General features: G+C 43.6%; 1 protein-coding gene across 1 annotated transcript in view; it reads right to left on the bottom strand.

Moving 5' to 3' along the window:
- Positions 1–901: 901 nt before the first annotated feature.
- The window catches only part of CFAP70 (cilia and flagella associated protein 70), a 29093-nt gene continuing 14369 nt past the window's right edge, over positions 902–15625 (bottom strand). The window contains exons 18-30 of the mRNA XM_042437850.1: positions 15314–15445; positions 14664–14789; positions 14344–14477; positions 13380–13495; positions 12407–12595; positions 11588–11749; positions 10585–10706; positions 9882–10034; positions 8761–8922; positions 7832–7921; positions 6104–6205; positions 2704–2751; positions 902–1607 (exon numbers count right to left, since the gene is read on the bottom strand). Of these exons, the coding sequence (XP_042293784.1) occupies positions 1527–1607; positions 2704–2751; positions 6104–6205; positions 7832–7921; positions 8761–8922; positions 9882–10034; positions 10585–10706; positions 11588–11749; positions 12407–12595; positions 13380–13495; positions 14344–14477; positions 14664–14789; positions 15314–15445 (1617 nt within the window). The 3' untranslated portion in view covers positions 902–1526. The remainder of the gene's footprint in view (positions 1608–2703; positions 2752–6103; positions 6206–7831; positions 7922–8760; positions 8923–9881; positions 10035–10584; positions 10707–11587; positions 11750–12406; positions 12596–13379; positions 13496–14343; positions 14478–14663; positions 14790–15313; positions 15446–15625) is intronic.

Below are 15625 nucleotides of genomic sequence, written 5' to 3'. Positions count from 1 at the left end.
ATTGAGAGTTCCTGCATGGCTTTGACTGAGAGTTCCTGCATGGCTTTCATTGAGAGTTCCTGCATGGCTTTGACTGAGAGTTCCTGCATGGCTTTCATTGAGAGTTCCTGCATGGCTTTCATTGAGAGTCCCTGCATGGCAGAATGGGGTTGGACTGGATGGCCCTTGCAAGTCTCTTCCAACTCTAGGATTCTATGACTATGATTTTAAAACAGCAACCGTTGTCTTAACAGTTGTTAATAACAAAATAACCAGTAACGGTATGGATATGATAATGTTGAAAAAAATAAGGGTATTGAGGAAACTTTCCAAAGGGACATAATGGCTGATGGAGAAACTCGCAGACAATATAAGAATGTCAAAAAGACTCATTGGACAAAACGTCACTTACCGGGAAAATGGTTCCTTTTCACAGCACCCTTTCCCTTTCTTATTAGGCTGCATCCACACTGCAGAAATAATGCAGTTTGATGCCTCTTTAACTTCTATGGCTGGGGTTTGAAGTTTGTTGTGGCCCCAGAGTTCTCTGACAGAGAAGGTTAGACCATATAAACCCATCTTGGCCAAGTCAACTCTCTCAGCCTCAGAGGATGGCAATGGCAAGCCCCTCCTGAAGAAACCGGCCAAGAAATCCCTGTCATAGGTTTGCCATAAGTCGGAAATGATTTGAAGGCTCACAACAACAACTAGGTTGCTACAACTTAGCACCCAAATCCTGTGTGAGTGACTGTCAGACCCATCACCCTGCAACCGAACTCCATGGCTAAACAGGGATTTAACTCACTGACTCCCTAGTCTAGGTACAACATAGGAGCCACTGCATCACATTCTGCCTTTCTGAGTGTTTAACAACTATGCATTACATTACGGTTGTTTTTCACAGAAAAAATGACTCCGACGATTTTATAAATCAATATGTTTTTAATTGAAAAGCAATTCAGCTCCAGCAGGCATTTTGAAAAGCATGCCAGAGTTGTTATTTTTTAGCTGAATGATGTTCTTGCTGCTTCATCAATGCGCTGCGGAATTCCCTAGACTAATGAAGATCTGTGAACATCTCAAACTAATAACATAGGACCACCAAAATGGTCTCTTCCCTAGTCCTAGTCCCCTGACACCAAATGGGTACAGATGTACTCTTCTCCTTCCAAACTGGTGGACCTAATGAATTCCAGTTATGCTGGGGATGGAGGTTTTCTGCTCCAGGACGTCTTGGCCTTATTGATTCCACATGGACCACAGGTCTTTGTTATGAGCATTAAGTTGTCCCAAGGAAGCAAGTGTTTTCCGGTAGACCCTTCCTGGTCCAAAGAGCTGAGAAACCTACCATATGGAGGCCTCAAACAATGAACTTATATTCCTTATATAATGAACTTGTATTCCTTGGGATGTATGTAACCAGTGATACTAATTCAGGGCATGCAGACTATGGGCAAGGATGAAGCAACAAGGTGCATCTTCTTACTCTGTAACATCTAAACCTTCCTTCCTCCCTTCCATCAAGAGTGTCCATAAGACAGAGGCATTCAGAAGGATGGATCCCCAAAGCCAACATCTTTCTGCACCTGTCTGATCTCCTGGAGAAGGTCCGCATTGGCCAGTTCCAGCTGCAACGAAAGGAAAAGAGGGTGAGACCGAGGCGCAAATCAAGGGACTATTTAAAGATCTGTCAAGTATGCTTTGGTTCCAGGAAGAAAATTGAAGCAGCTAATCCCTCCTTCAAGGCCACACAAGACAAGCAGACATGGTTTCGTGGTCAATCTGCCAAGTGGAAGTTATCAAATATGGCATCTTGTGTCAGGATGGTAGGAGAGCAGCGAGCGAGAGCAGCTGACTCAGAAATGCCACGTTTAATTCAGCTGCATTTTCAGTATGCCATGGTCCTCACTTTTCATTATGGAGGCATTCAGAACTCAAGATGAAGCCTAACACACGTCGAGTATAGTGTGTGCGGGCGATCTAAAGGAGCATCTGTTTTTATACTGGTACAGTATCTAAAAAGCACTTTAGCAGAAGAGTTTATCTGTGCCTAGACAATTCACAAAGTAATTTACAGTGCAGTTCTATAAAAGCTAAAGTGCATTAAATGGAATGTGCTTCCAAGTCATTAAATATAGTATTGCAGTTTTAATTAATTTTCCCACAGTAGTTTCAACCTTCTGCTGTGGCACACATTGCACCATACCGGGCAACTGGCAACAAACACGGTGGAGAAGACAGTGTTGGAGTGTCCACAAACCTAGCTTGGAGAAAAAAAGGGTTGTGTTTGCATCGGGGAGTCTGCAGGAATGGCATCTTGCTTTCAGAAGAATACATGGACTTAGGCCCCGAACAGACAGGCCAAGATAAAGCTTCTTCAGGTCACTTTGTAAGTACTGTATGCTGTTTAAATGACACACGCATCTTAAGAGACCAGAAGCTGAGCCAAAGCTGCGCTCCAGTCCATAGTATGAAATACATATCCAGTTTGGCCATGGAATTAATTCATTAATTCTGGCTTTCAAAACTGTGACCTGCTAGTCAGAAGTAGGCTCAAATCTACAAAAGCTCATGCTACCAGCTTTTTCATTCATTTAGTCTCAAAGGCGCTACAAGATCTGATTTTTTAGACTAACAAAACTATGTCTCAGAGAACCTCAGAGCAAATGATACACTCCTTTAAAAATGCAGCAAACCATACAGAGAGGAAAAAAAGTGACAAACCTTGACAGCATATTTATATGACTGTTCTGCTTCCAGTTGCCTTCCACCCTAAAAAGACATAAACAAAACAGCAACAGGAAATGTTGACTTTTTTTTAACCTTATAAATGTTCCTACATTTTCTGTTCTGAAAGAAAGCAACCTTGAACCACTCCACGTACGAATCAAATCTTGGAGGATGCGCTCTTTCAAACCCATAAAGAAACAAAAGGAAAACCACATGAAGTCTGGAGATTAGGGACTCTGAGTACTTGCTTCCACTGTGAGCATCCTTGAGCACCAACTATTGACATCTCTAGTTTGCCTCCAATACAGTTTGGATCTCTTCGTAGCATTCAGTACCATATGTACCCTTCAGCACCGCCAGAGAGTTTGGGAATCAGAGGCATTGTACTTCAGTGGTTCTGTGTCTCTCAGGCATGTTCCAGATGGTGGTGCTTGGAGATAGCTGTTATATGGCATATCACTAGGTGCCATTCTATCTCCAATGCGGTTTAACATGAAACCACTGGTAGAGTTATTCTGGAAGCATGGGTCAGGGTGCTATCAGTATCCCGATGACACCCAAATATACTTCTCTATGAGGATGTTCTCACTTAAGATTTGAAACGATTTAAAATACAACGTTTTTAATAAAACTGATTCAAAATAACCCTGGTCTTATCCCGCGTTCCGAATCGCTTTTATTCTTCGTTCCCATCTGGTTTTTTAAATCGAAGTTTTTACCTGCAAGCATTCCTACTTGGCATGAAATCGGTGTTTAAATAAATCGATTCTTCTCCTCCATACCTTATTTGGAGCTGTCAATCAATAGTACGTCAGAATGACGTAACGTTAATCCGGAATATTTGGAAGTGATTTAACTTTTGGCATCGTTTCCATTTCATTGACCGTTTGTGAATCGATGTATTTTTGGCGGTTTTTCCCCCCCAAATGGACCAATGAAGGCGCTTAATCGCTCAAACGTCCTCTTCTGCATCTCCCCATATTAACTGCCATAACTCAGTGCTAGGGAATCCTGGGAATGGTAGTTTATTATGGCACCAGCACTCTCTGGCAGAGGAGGATAAATGTCTCACAAACACAACAGTTCCCATAATTCCTTAGTACTGAGCCAGAGCAGGTTAAGGGGTCTCAAACTGTATTATTTCTACAGTGGGTTTGGAACTACAGATGAGGGTTTTTTCATAAATTCAAAAACTTGTTACTTTATAATTACCATATATATATACACACACACACACACACTCATATATATATATATACATGTGTGCAAACACACACACAAATATATATATGTGTATATATACCTATGTTTGTGTGTGTATGCATTTATATATATATGCATGTGTGTGTGTGTGTGTGAGTATTCATATATAATCGTGTGTGTGTGTGTCTGTCTGTCTGTCTGTCTATAGTGTGTGTGTGTGTGTGTGTGTGTGTGTTTGCCAAATCGGATCAAGGAGGAGAAGGCAGTGTGTTTCAGTGGGTAGAGACTCTTCTGCATCCAAAGCCCAGGGTTGGAAAATGGGATCAAGGAGGAGAAGGCAGTCAGTTTAAGTGGGATAGAGACACAAGACAGAAAAGGGGAAACGAGAACGGTCCCAGCGGCAAGAGGCTGCAGACCTATCTGGAGAGAGTGAAAGCCAAATAAAGCAAGAGCAAGAGATGTCCCAAGACTGCCAGGGAGAATCCCTTCAGAGAGCACAGAGATCAATGGCAGAGGCTTCTGGCAAAGCGAATTTGGGGAACCCAAGCTGTTTCCAGAGGAACTATGGGATGGGTTTTGCAGGACAGCATCCCCTCTTCATGTCTCCCAAGACAGCCAGGGAGAATCCCTTCAGAGAGCACAGAGAGCAATGAAGGAGGCTGCTGGAAAAGCAGGGAGGGAGCACTCTTCCCAAAGATTCTCTTTCCAGGGTTGGAGGAGAAGGCAGATTCCATTTGAGAAAGGCTCTATCCCCCACCCCCCCATTGATCAGAGCCCTTCCCTGTCTGGGCGAGATCAGATGCCTCCTCGCGAGGAGCCTTCCCTTCCCTGCCTGGGCGAGATCAGAGCCCAAGCGGGCAGGGAATGCCTCTTTGAGAGGAGCCTTCCCTTCCTGCCTCTCCTCCGTTAGAAATGGGCTCTCCCCACACAGAGGGGAGGTTGCAATCCACCGGGGGAAGCCTTGTAGTCCTTTGCAGATGCAGGCGCTTAAAGCGCTGAAGAGATTAAGCGCCTGTAAACCATTAAAATAAAAAATACAAATAATCCTTATCTCTTATTGAAAGACCACAGCGGACAAAGGGGTGAGGGAAGCAAAAATGGCGACAGCCACGACGGATGGGGACAGAAAGAGCAACTCCCCCAAGGCCAGCCCCATCGCACTCCGCTCCTCCCATCCAGCTAACCCGATTTCAAAGGCTGTTGTTCCTATTTAAATGTTCCGGTTCCTATCCCGATTCAAGGGAAAAATGTAGGTTCGACCCTAGTACTTTTTTAACGCACATTAAATGACGAAAACTCGATTCAAAATTTTATACCGCTCTACGATTCGATTTGTAGTGGGGACGATTGCGGGTTGCTCTAGAACCGTTCTAGGTTTAAATCGGATCCTAATAGGAACGCCACTCCTAGGATTCGATTCAGAACGCGGGGTTTCACCTAGTGAGAACATCCCCTATGCTGTCAATAACAGCATCCGTTACATTTAGTGCGTCTCCTTTAAATTAATGCCCGGAGGAGGTAATGGCTGGATGAGGAAAGTCAAACTGAAGCTGAATCCATACAAGATAGAGTGTGTACTATCAAGGGTCCTAATGCGGGTTTGGAGATGTCTCAACCAGTCCCTGGATGGGATGGCGCTTCCCCTGAAAGAATGGGGGTGCTCCTGGATACATCGCTCCCAATGATGGCTCAAATAGATGTGACAGTCGGGAGTGCTTATTATCATCATTGGCTGTTATGCCAGCTGTGCCCCTTCCTTGAACTGAAGGACCTACAGATGGCAATGCACACACTGGGCTGCCCCTATACCAAGTTCAGAAATGTCGATTAGTTCAAAACATAGGTTCATGTTTTCTTTGGCCACCCCCAGACTCTGGAATGGCCTGCTGTCAAAGATTTGTCAGCTCCAGATGCTGTCTGAATTTAAGTTAGCAATAAACTAACTTATCCAGATTAATTTTAAATTGTTTTTCATGTATTTATGGATGGATTTTAATTTGTATTGGTTTCACATTTTTAACGGATGTTATGTGTTGGGTTGTGGTGTTTGTTGTTGTTCCCTGCCTCAATCCACAGGGAGAATTGGTTAAGAACTGCCTATTACTATCATCATCATCATCACCACTACCACCATCATCATCATCATCAATCTCCTGCTTGTTGCTGGAGAGAAGGACCTTTGGGAGCTCACCTGCATGCAGACTAGAGCCAGATATGCCCAAACTTCGGCATTGTTGTTGTTGAGAGCATTGGCTTCAGAGAGGGCATCTTCTGCCTCTGCCATCTCCTTTAGCTTTGGAGAGGAAGAAATAAACTTACTAATGGAAAAAAACCATGAACTTCAGGAGAAAGACTTCACAGCTTCTCTAACAGCCCAACCTTCTCCACCCCATCATGGATGTCTAGGAAAACTCTAGCAGCTCAGCAATGAGAGAAGCTTGCACATTTTAGAACTGAACACCAACACCTCTTTGTAGAAACGAATTGTAGATATTGGGACACAACCAGCTCATGCTCAGGGTCACGAATCAGCAGAGATGCACAACCTTCTTGGTTTTGAGGGCCGTATCTGGCACGGAGCCACAGATGCCGGTGAAACATCAGGAATAAACTCTTCTAGAACATGGCCACATAGCCCCAAAACCCCACAAAAAACTATGGATGCTGGCCATGAAAGCCTTCGGTTTATATGTGCAGAAAGGTGCTAGGAAATGCAGACCCATGTAAATAAAGAAGAAAAAAAACAAGTTATAGTTACATGGGTTCTGGCATCACCATGGTTACCCAAAAGACATAATCCTTTAGAAAAAAAGCATCCGTGAAAGATGTTTGATATTGGCTGGTAAGCTGCAGTTTCCGTGCAAGAACAGTTGGCACCAAATAGCCCATTCTGGGGCAAAATATTGCCCATAACAGCTGGGGAAGGGTCAAAAGACACTGCCTTATATGATGCCAAACCACTGGCCCATTTGGCTCACTACAGAGGAAAAAAGATTCAAGACATACTGGGGGGGGGGGGTGAAATGGTCAGAAAATGTGTTTTGCAAATGTCCGGAAACCCTGACAAGAAAAATCCCAGCTTGATGAGAATCTTTGCAGTTCAGGACTTATTTTGCACCAAATGCATGGGTTTTGTGCAAAAACAGCAAAATGATGCTTCCTGCAAAACAAGCAAACAAACATTCACATGCAAATCCTGCACAGTATAAATCCTGAACTGCAAATAGTCTTCCAAAACGGCACAGTTTTCAAAGATTTTCTCGCCACGGGAAGGAAATGAAGCTACCCACTCCTTCCTCTGAGAATTAAATGAGTGAAGGATTACTTCTCTAGGGAATATATCACACGGGGAAAAATAGGGAAAAGCAGGGGGTTAAATGGACATTAGTTTGTGAAAAGCGCACAGTCGGGGTGATCCCTGTGAATGATTTGTTGCTGGTTGTTACCTGTTTATTGCCGGGATAGGTCCTCTTTAATCGCAATGCGTGTGAAAATCTTCATGGGCTAATGTCCATTTAAACCCTCGTGTGATAAAGTCCTATGACTGGCAGTGGCTCTCCAGGATTTCAGGTGAGGATTTATTCTGGAATCAGGGATTCCAGGGACTAAAGCTGAGACCTTCTGCATGCAAAAGTTGTGCTCTGCCCCTGACACCACCCTAGTTAAGAATCCTTGCAGGTATTCAACATGAGATGGGAGCATGTAAGAGCATCAGACGCTGCCTTATCGGTGGTCAAGCCATGGGCACATCTACTATTAGCTAAACTCCCTGGCAGTAGTTTCCCCAGTGTTTTACATACAGGACTTTCTTTTCTTTCCCTGAAGATGCTAGGGACAGAGCCTATGACCTACTGCCTCCAAAGCAGGAGCTCCATCACTGAATCAGGGCAATTCATGTCAAAGGAACTTAGACACTCACCCTATAACAGGCAATGCCCACTCCCAGCCAGGTGAGACACGTTGGCGATTTCTTGCTGGCTACCAGGTAGATGTTCTTTGCCTTGTCGTACTGCCAAAAGAAAAGATCGGCAACGGCAAGTTATCCTCCACGCTCTGGTTGTTTGCACTACAGCCTGTTGCTTGAAAGAAGCTTTCTCCTCTGGAAGGAATCTCTGGATGAATTGCCAGAGGCAGGTGGCTGGGCAAGGCTCAGATATTTAGGGAATTGGAAACTGGGAACAGAAAACTGAACTGAGAGAGAGAACAGAGTTTACGTTTTTGAAGACGCTTGGAGTTTTTGTTTTACAGTGGTGCACATTCACTGGGGTTAGGAGCTCAGGACCCCTGTGAAAGTGGAACAACTGCACATAAGAAACCACTAGGTTTTTCAACCTGAGAGAACACCTCTCTAGGAATCTCTGGTGCATCTGTGGGAATTTGACCATAGAATTGTGCTGGAGGACCTACAAATGCCTACAGAAGTGTTCTGTCTAGGAAGCTCGAGGTTCTCCAGTGTCACTCTATGGTCAAATTCCAGAAGAGTCACACTGGAGGACTTAAGAGATTCCTAGAGAGAACATAGTAATGACATACGTGAATAATCAAAGCCTCAAAAGTCAAAGTCGCAAACCTGGAGAGACGACTGTATGACTGTCTGCTCCTTATACAATATTTACATTGTGCTTTACAGGATAGACAAAAAAGACCATCCCCTCCTAATGTACAGACATATGAAGTCTGCACATGCTGATGGGGGAATTTGAGAATTGTTGTCTCAAAGTAACTTTTCCAAGCTCTGTTCATAGGTACACTGTCTCTGCAAAAGGAGGGTCCATTTAGCTACTATGGCCAGATCACAAGTAACCCAGAGTACCTCTTTTTCATCTGTTTTTTCAGCATCCTCCTCACCTCCTTCTCTTCCAGATAGATGGAACCCAGTCTCAGGTATACAAAATGGATTTCTTTTGCATCTGTCACAAAACTGATGGTTCGCTCATAACAAGCCTTGGCTTCACTGAAGTTCCCAGTCAGATAGGAGAGATGGCCTTTCTGGGCCCAAACGTCTGGACTCTGCAGAAACAAATGATGGCAACGTCAAGGGAATGGGGTTAATGTTTCAAAAGACAAAGCCTCGCTCTGCACTGTGAAATTGTGAAAATGTAAATAATAATGTCAAATGGCTAAGAAATGGGCATGGTAGCATCTGAGATATCATTGAAGTGATGTGGTCTTGAGAGCCAGTGTGGTGTTGTGGTTTAAGCGTTGGACTATGACTCTGGAGACCAGGGTTCAAATCCTGACTCGGCCATGGAAACCCACTGGGTGACCTAGGGCTGGTCACAGTTGCTCAGCTTTAGAGGGAAGAGAAGGCAAACTCCATCTGAACAAATCTTGCCACGAAAACTCCATGCTATGCTTGCTTTAGGTCACCACACAATAGAAATGACACAACAACCACTTGATTCCATATGCTGTCAATTTGGAGCATTGATATTTAGAGTGGAGTGTGCACCTTTCAGGGCTTAAAGGATCTGGGGTATCAATCACATTTACATTTTTTGCACTGAGAGATCCACATCTGTGAATCGATTCAAAATCGATTCACCATTCCCACTACGTTTTAAGGCAGTAAATCGCTCTGTGACATTTAAGTTCTCATTGGACACTGTTCTGGATCAAAATGGAGGCACCTCGATTTCCTGAACGGTGGCTGCACGATCCAAATCAATCCGATAGCACATTCACACTATCAGAGATGCGGATCGTTGTGGTTCTTAAGAAAAAGAATTGCTAAGGGATCCGGTGCCAAATGCACTGGTTTAAATGAGCTTTCTGGTGGGCCCCCCCACAAACTGCACTGAGTACAATCGGTGCAAGTCTGAATGACATGGAAATAACCTGGTTTCCAAACCGGGTTATTTCTTGGTGTGAATAAGAAGGCTGCACTTTCCTCGCAGCATCTTTAGTGGTGCCTTCTTTGTACTGGAGGGCATGGCAGAGCACAGCTGGTGCTAAAAGGAGATACTTGCCAAGTAATCAATCTGGACAGCCATTTCAAGGCATTCCTCTGACTTGCTGTACTCCTTCTTGAGCAAGTACGTCTGGGCCAGCACCAGATAGTAATCACAGCTGGGACCGCCTTGTGGGCAGAGCAGTTCGTGAGCCAGTGCCCTGTGAACAAACTGATTGGGGAAAGCCAAATTACGTGAAACGATTTCACACGACGTCACACAAAACCCACCATTAAAGTGGTTACAAAGAAACATTCACGCGCATCTTTCTACTTTCGGGATTTCAGTGACCATGCATTTCCGATACCACTTCATTTGCGCAATTGCATGTGATAATCACTCGTGCAATTACTTGCCACTTTCGCTTTATTTGCGGGATGCTTTAAATATGCTTTAATCTCTCTTTAATGCCGAAATTAACCCCAGTGTGATACGGTAAACTCCTAAGATTACTAAAACTTTATGAACCAGGTTTAGCGATTCTTCAGAGAGAAAAGGGTGCATCCTTTTCCGTTCCTCCTTAGTTGGGAGCATCCCCATAATCAAGATATCAAAACCCCAGCAAATTAATTTGCAGCCCCATCATTTAAAACTGGTCCCTCTTACGATCGCTAACCCTTTAGATGTCAATGAATTCAGGCTGACAAGTCTGGAAATTCCCATTAAATAAGATCATGGCTGTCTTGCAGCCACCTTTGCCCTCTGGTTTTTCTACACTTACCTGAAGGGCATTGACTTCTATCAAGAAATTTATCGTCTCCATAAAGATGGTGATGGTAGGTTGTGGGGGAAGCACTGGGGGATGTTCTGCTTCAAATGTAACCCCAACAGGTTTGGCTGCCTCTGAAATGAAAGGAAAATATCTAAGCGTTTCAGGATGAACTCTATGATGACCTTTTTTTTTGGTTAAGGAAAGAGAACCAAAACAACAATGACACAAATTTTGAAAAACAGTTCAATAGAAAATTTCGATACAGATCAGTCCCCTGTCCTTGAATATATGAAGGAGCAATGGGGCAGTTTTTGTTGTTGAACGATTGAAATACTATTATATTACTTCAGATTAATAGATTACATCAATACAGATATCTTTTATAAGTGTGTAGATAAGAAATGTAATCGTGAGAAGTAGCGATTTGGGATATGCAGCAGGGGCAACTAGCTAGTTTTAATGTAGTCGTTGATCAACGGATAACAAGATTAAGTTAAAAGAAAGAGATTGTTAAAGTCGACATCGGTTTAGGGAGAAAGGAAGTCAGGTCTAGATTTATGAAATGAATGAGTCTAGATTTATGAAAGGGTTGTTGTCTTTGGGTTAAGGGTGGGGGACGCTAGAGTAAAGATGTTTGTGTGCTTCTTAATGTGTTGGGAGTTTATCACACGGGAGGAATTTCTCTTAAATTCGAATGAAAAGAAAGTGGAGCCACAACGCATTCACCTGAATTCGCTAGTTCAGCGAATTTACGTGAATTTGAATTGCGTTCGAACTGACTTCCCATTGCCCGAAAATAGCTAGCCATTGTCCAAAATTGCATGCATTAATGTTAAACCCTATGATTGCATTCAGACTGACTTCCCATTGCCCAAAATTGCATGTGGCAGTCTATTAAGCAATAACGTTAAACCCCATGATTGCGTTCAGATTGCCATTGGACTATACTTCCAATTTCCCTTGTCTGATAAACTCCTTGGTCTCCTCCTGCCCCGAAGGTGTGGCCTCTAACCTTTTTGAGTGCTCATCTTGAGTTTACTAGTAACCGTTGATAGCCTTTTGGATGTCCTCCGCACCACCAGTTGTTCCTCTTCTGGGTGAGAAAGGTTTAAGGTGGTGGGCTCCAAAGAATCAGGTTGGATTTTCATGGAGGTGTCTGCAGTGTCCTCAGAAACTAAAGGGAAATCAGCAAAAAAATGAGAACAATAAATAAGCAACTTATCCAGCCCTTGGCAGCTTCATCTCTATTCAATAGGACAGAGGTCTTACGATCAGCAGAAACAAATTGGCTCCCCACGATCCCATGTTTTGTTTGATTTTAAAAATACCAATTGTCTGGGGCTCTGGTGATTTTCTTGGGTTAACTAATGGTATGGACAATCAGATAACAGCTGGATGTGTAGTCAACATGTGCCAGGCATGGAGTACCTCAAAATGCAAAGGAGGGCCCACATGACGCAATGCGACATACTCCTTGAACATAGAAATCTAACATGTTAGGGAGAAGGAGTGTGGCTTTCTCCCTAACCAGTTAGTGTGGTCCATCTCTCTTTGCAGGAGAAGCGAACGAGCTCCTACTTGCAATCTCAAATGGTACCGAAAAGATAGAAGTGCCATCATTGCGCAGTGTCAGTCTGACAACTGGCCTCACAGAGCGAGGATAGAAGAGAGCATTCATAGTGTCAAAAGGCCTGTTAGCATTATGCATTCTGCACACTGTGAACTTGTTTTTGCTGCGAAAGAATAGGCGCTTCAACTTTCTTTGGGCCCAAACCACCTTATTTTACAGCCCATTCTCTGCCAACTTTTGGCAGACTGCGCCTCAACATACTCAGTTCTTCCCCAGCCATTATGATAGACTGGGCTCTTGAACTCGGGGCAGACACATTCTTCCGTCCTCCGCCATCTGAACTCTCAGGGGGCGGCTTCTCCTTGGCCAGGCGAGCTTTCTGAACTTTGGAAGCCTCCCGAAACGCCATCTCCACCTGAATGGGGTTCTCCTGCATGTCGTAGAACAACCCTTTGGGAAAAGCCAGAAAATTACATGAGGACAATTATTGGCGGATGGAAGAAACTCAACTCCAACTGTCCACTTGCTTTAAAGCATGGGCCGTATGTAGTCTCAGCATCTTTTCACACCGGACTTAACCCAATCCCTGGAAGCATTCCCAGTATTTAATAGGAGAGAAAGCACCTGGGGATGCTCCAAACACAACAAATGTAAGAGTTTACCATCCACCCCTCTCCACAATCCCTGCCAACCCCTCCAAAAATGAAAAATAAAACCAAAGACTGAAGATACATAAAGTGAAATTGACACGTGTTGAATTTACTGAAATAAAACTGTCCCACTGCAATTTGAATGGTGTTATTTCCTGAAAAAATGTTAAAATTTGAATATGCATGAATGTGCAAATGACAATACACACACTTAAATATTTTTATTCATGTTCTGTGTCGAGTGTGGGGTGACATTCACATGTAGATGTAAAAGGGGGTGCCAAGGGTACAAAGTTTGAGCACCATTGGCTAAAGCAATGAGCCTGAGATGAGGAATAGGCAAGCAATCTGGCTGTGAATGAATCAGATGGACAGCCAAGCATTCCTGGGGACAAACTTATTTGAGCCTTAAAATGTCTACCAACATGTAGACAGAATCCTTTAAGTTTTCAGTTTAAATTTAATTCCTGCACAGGATTCGTCCCATGCGATCAACTAGCAAGTTATACACAGTACTGGTGGATATAACATTGTGATAAATGCATCAACAATCCATGCACACACACACACAAATCTAGTTGTACCTAAGATAGTCCAGGCCACAATGCTGGAGGGATGTATGCAGGTGGCATTCTCAAAGAAGACTTCAGCCTCTTCGTAGTTCTCAAGCATCACAGCCAAGATGCCGCAGAGCAGCAAGCTGAGTAGACAAAGACCAAAGAAGTGGGAGCCCTTTGCAAAAACAGCCCTTTGCTGTCACCTACAAAGACAGGTGTCATGACAATTCCTTATGCAGCAGCTATGTGTTCTGATTCAGAACAAAAAACCCACAAGGCCTTCCACGGAGTTTACCATCACATCAGTGTTCCTATACATCTAGCAGTAACCCCCAATAAATTCAATGGGACATATTTCTCTGGAAACATGCCTAGGGTTGCACTGTTGCACTGGAACCTGTTGGTTTCTCCCAGCTGGAGCAGACCTATTGAATCAATTGCTGAATGGTGAGTCAACATATAGGTAAATCCAATTCAAAGGCAATACTCTAGTTGGGACTAATAATAGGGTTCAGGCCTTAGACTTTGACAAGCCACAAACCTCTTCTTTAATGCAGCAAAACGAAAACATTAAGTTGGATCCAGATTATGTTAGCTGAGCTTTGTCCATACTGAAATCAATGTGTCTTAATTATGGGTATATCTACACTGTAGAAATAATATAGTTTGACATTACTTTAAGTGCTGTCACTCGATCCTATGGTAACTTTAAAAGTAACTTTCAAGATTATATATTGTCATCTGTGGCATTATGCTCAGAGTATATGCTACTTAAATATTAAAGAGGGAAGCATTTCTCCACTCCTCTGCTATACAAACCCTCTGGCTTTGTGATGCATTTCTGAACATAGTCACAGATCCATCATCATCATCATCCTCATCATCCTCATCATCCTCATCATCCTCATCATCATCATCCTCATCATCATCATCATCTTTTCTTATATTTTCTTATACCTTTCTCCCAATGTAGGGACTCAAGGCGGCGTACCTGTGCAGGTGATTGGGATTCAGCGCAAGGGCTTCACGGAAGCATTCTTGCGCTTTGAGAGTGTCTTCGGTCAACAGACAAAAAGCGCCATAATCCAACCAGCTTCCAATATCTTGGCGGTCACGGGCCAATCTCTGCGAACACAAATGCCAGTACCACAAGGTTGGATTTTTAAAGGGTCTGGGATGACAACAGAGACGCCAGAATGCCAAAAATTGAAACTTCCTTTCTCAACATTTCCAACCCTGCCTTAAAAACAGAGGTCCTTTTTTGTGTCCCTGCAGCTGCCCTGTTTGGGGAGAAGTAGAAAGTTCTTTCACCTCCTGATAGTAAGTCGATGCCAAGGCATAGTCTTCGTTGGTTTGGGCTTCGCGAGCAAAGAGCCGGAGCTGTTCAGAGGTGGTAAAGGCGGGAGCAGGAGGGCTTGGGCTCTGTTGCGATAGCACCTGGCCAAAAGGGAAGGAATCAGAAACGCATTATATACACAGTCGGATCAACCAAGGCAGAGGTTTGCTGACGTTTAGCCCTCAAAAGGGATTTTCAGCAGGTAAAGGAGGGTTCAGATGACTATTTCTTTCATCAGGAGGACCGTTAAGCACATGTACCAATAGGGACCCAGAACCCATTTTCATGCATTTCAAATGCCATATGGCAGAACAGGGCTCCCTTTGTGTGTTCTTTCAGGGCCATTGCATCCCAAAGCCAAGGATTTGACACGACCTGAAAAAGCAGGCTTTGCTCTCAATACATTTTCTCCCTTTTGTCTTCGCTTTAACTTTGCGTTATTTCACTTTAACAGTGACGTCGTCTGATAAAGTTTCCGCATTTGTGGGGTTTTTCTAATTTAAATCTAGTTTGAATCTCGTTTTTGAGCAGGATTTTGCACGTGTGATAAACTCCAATGGAAAACTGGCAAGGCCAAGCCAAAGAACTTTGGAGAGAATAGTTTGCTTTTTCCAACCTTGCCTACCTGATTCAAAGCAACATGCATCTGATCGATCAAGTACACATACAATTCACTCAGGAAAGCTTGGAGCTGGTCCAGGTTGTCAAACGCTTTTGTTTTCAAGTACTTCTCTCGGACAATTTTCACAACTGCGTGCTGGAGGAAATACAAAGTGAGAAAGAGTTGGAAGGAGGAAGGGTAACCAGGGGCTGGTTGATTTCCATCACTTCGTGAGACTAACCCAGATAGAAAGGAAGGAGGCATTTAAATGTTGAGTAAGAGGCAAATACACAGGAAAAATGTCAGGGTTGAGCAAGCGCTCGGAAACAATAACAT

This window comes from Sceloporus undulatus, chromosome 8 (assembly GCF_019175285.1).
Source record: "Sceloporus undulatus isolate JIND9_A2432 ecotype Alabama chromosome 8, SceUnd_v1.1, whole genome shotgun sequence".
NCBI lineage: Eukaryota > Metazoa > Chordata > Lepidosauria > Squamata > Phrynosomatidae > Sceloporus > Sceloporus undulatus.
Note: the sequence above shows the minus strand (reverse complement) of the source record. Positions and strands in the feature narration are given on the sequence as shown.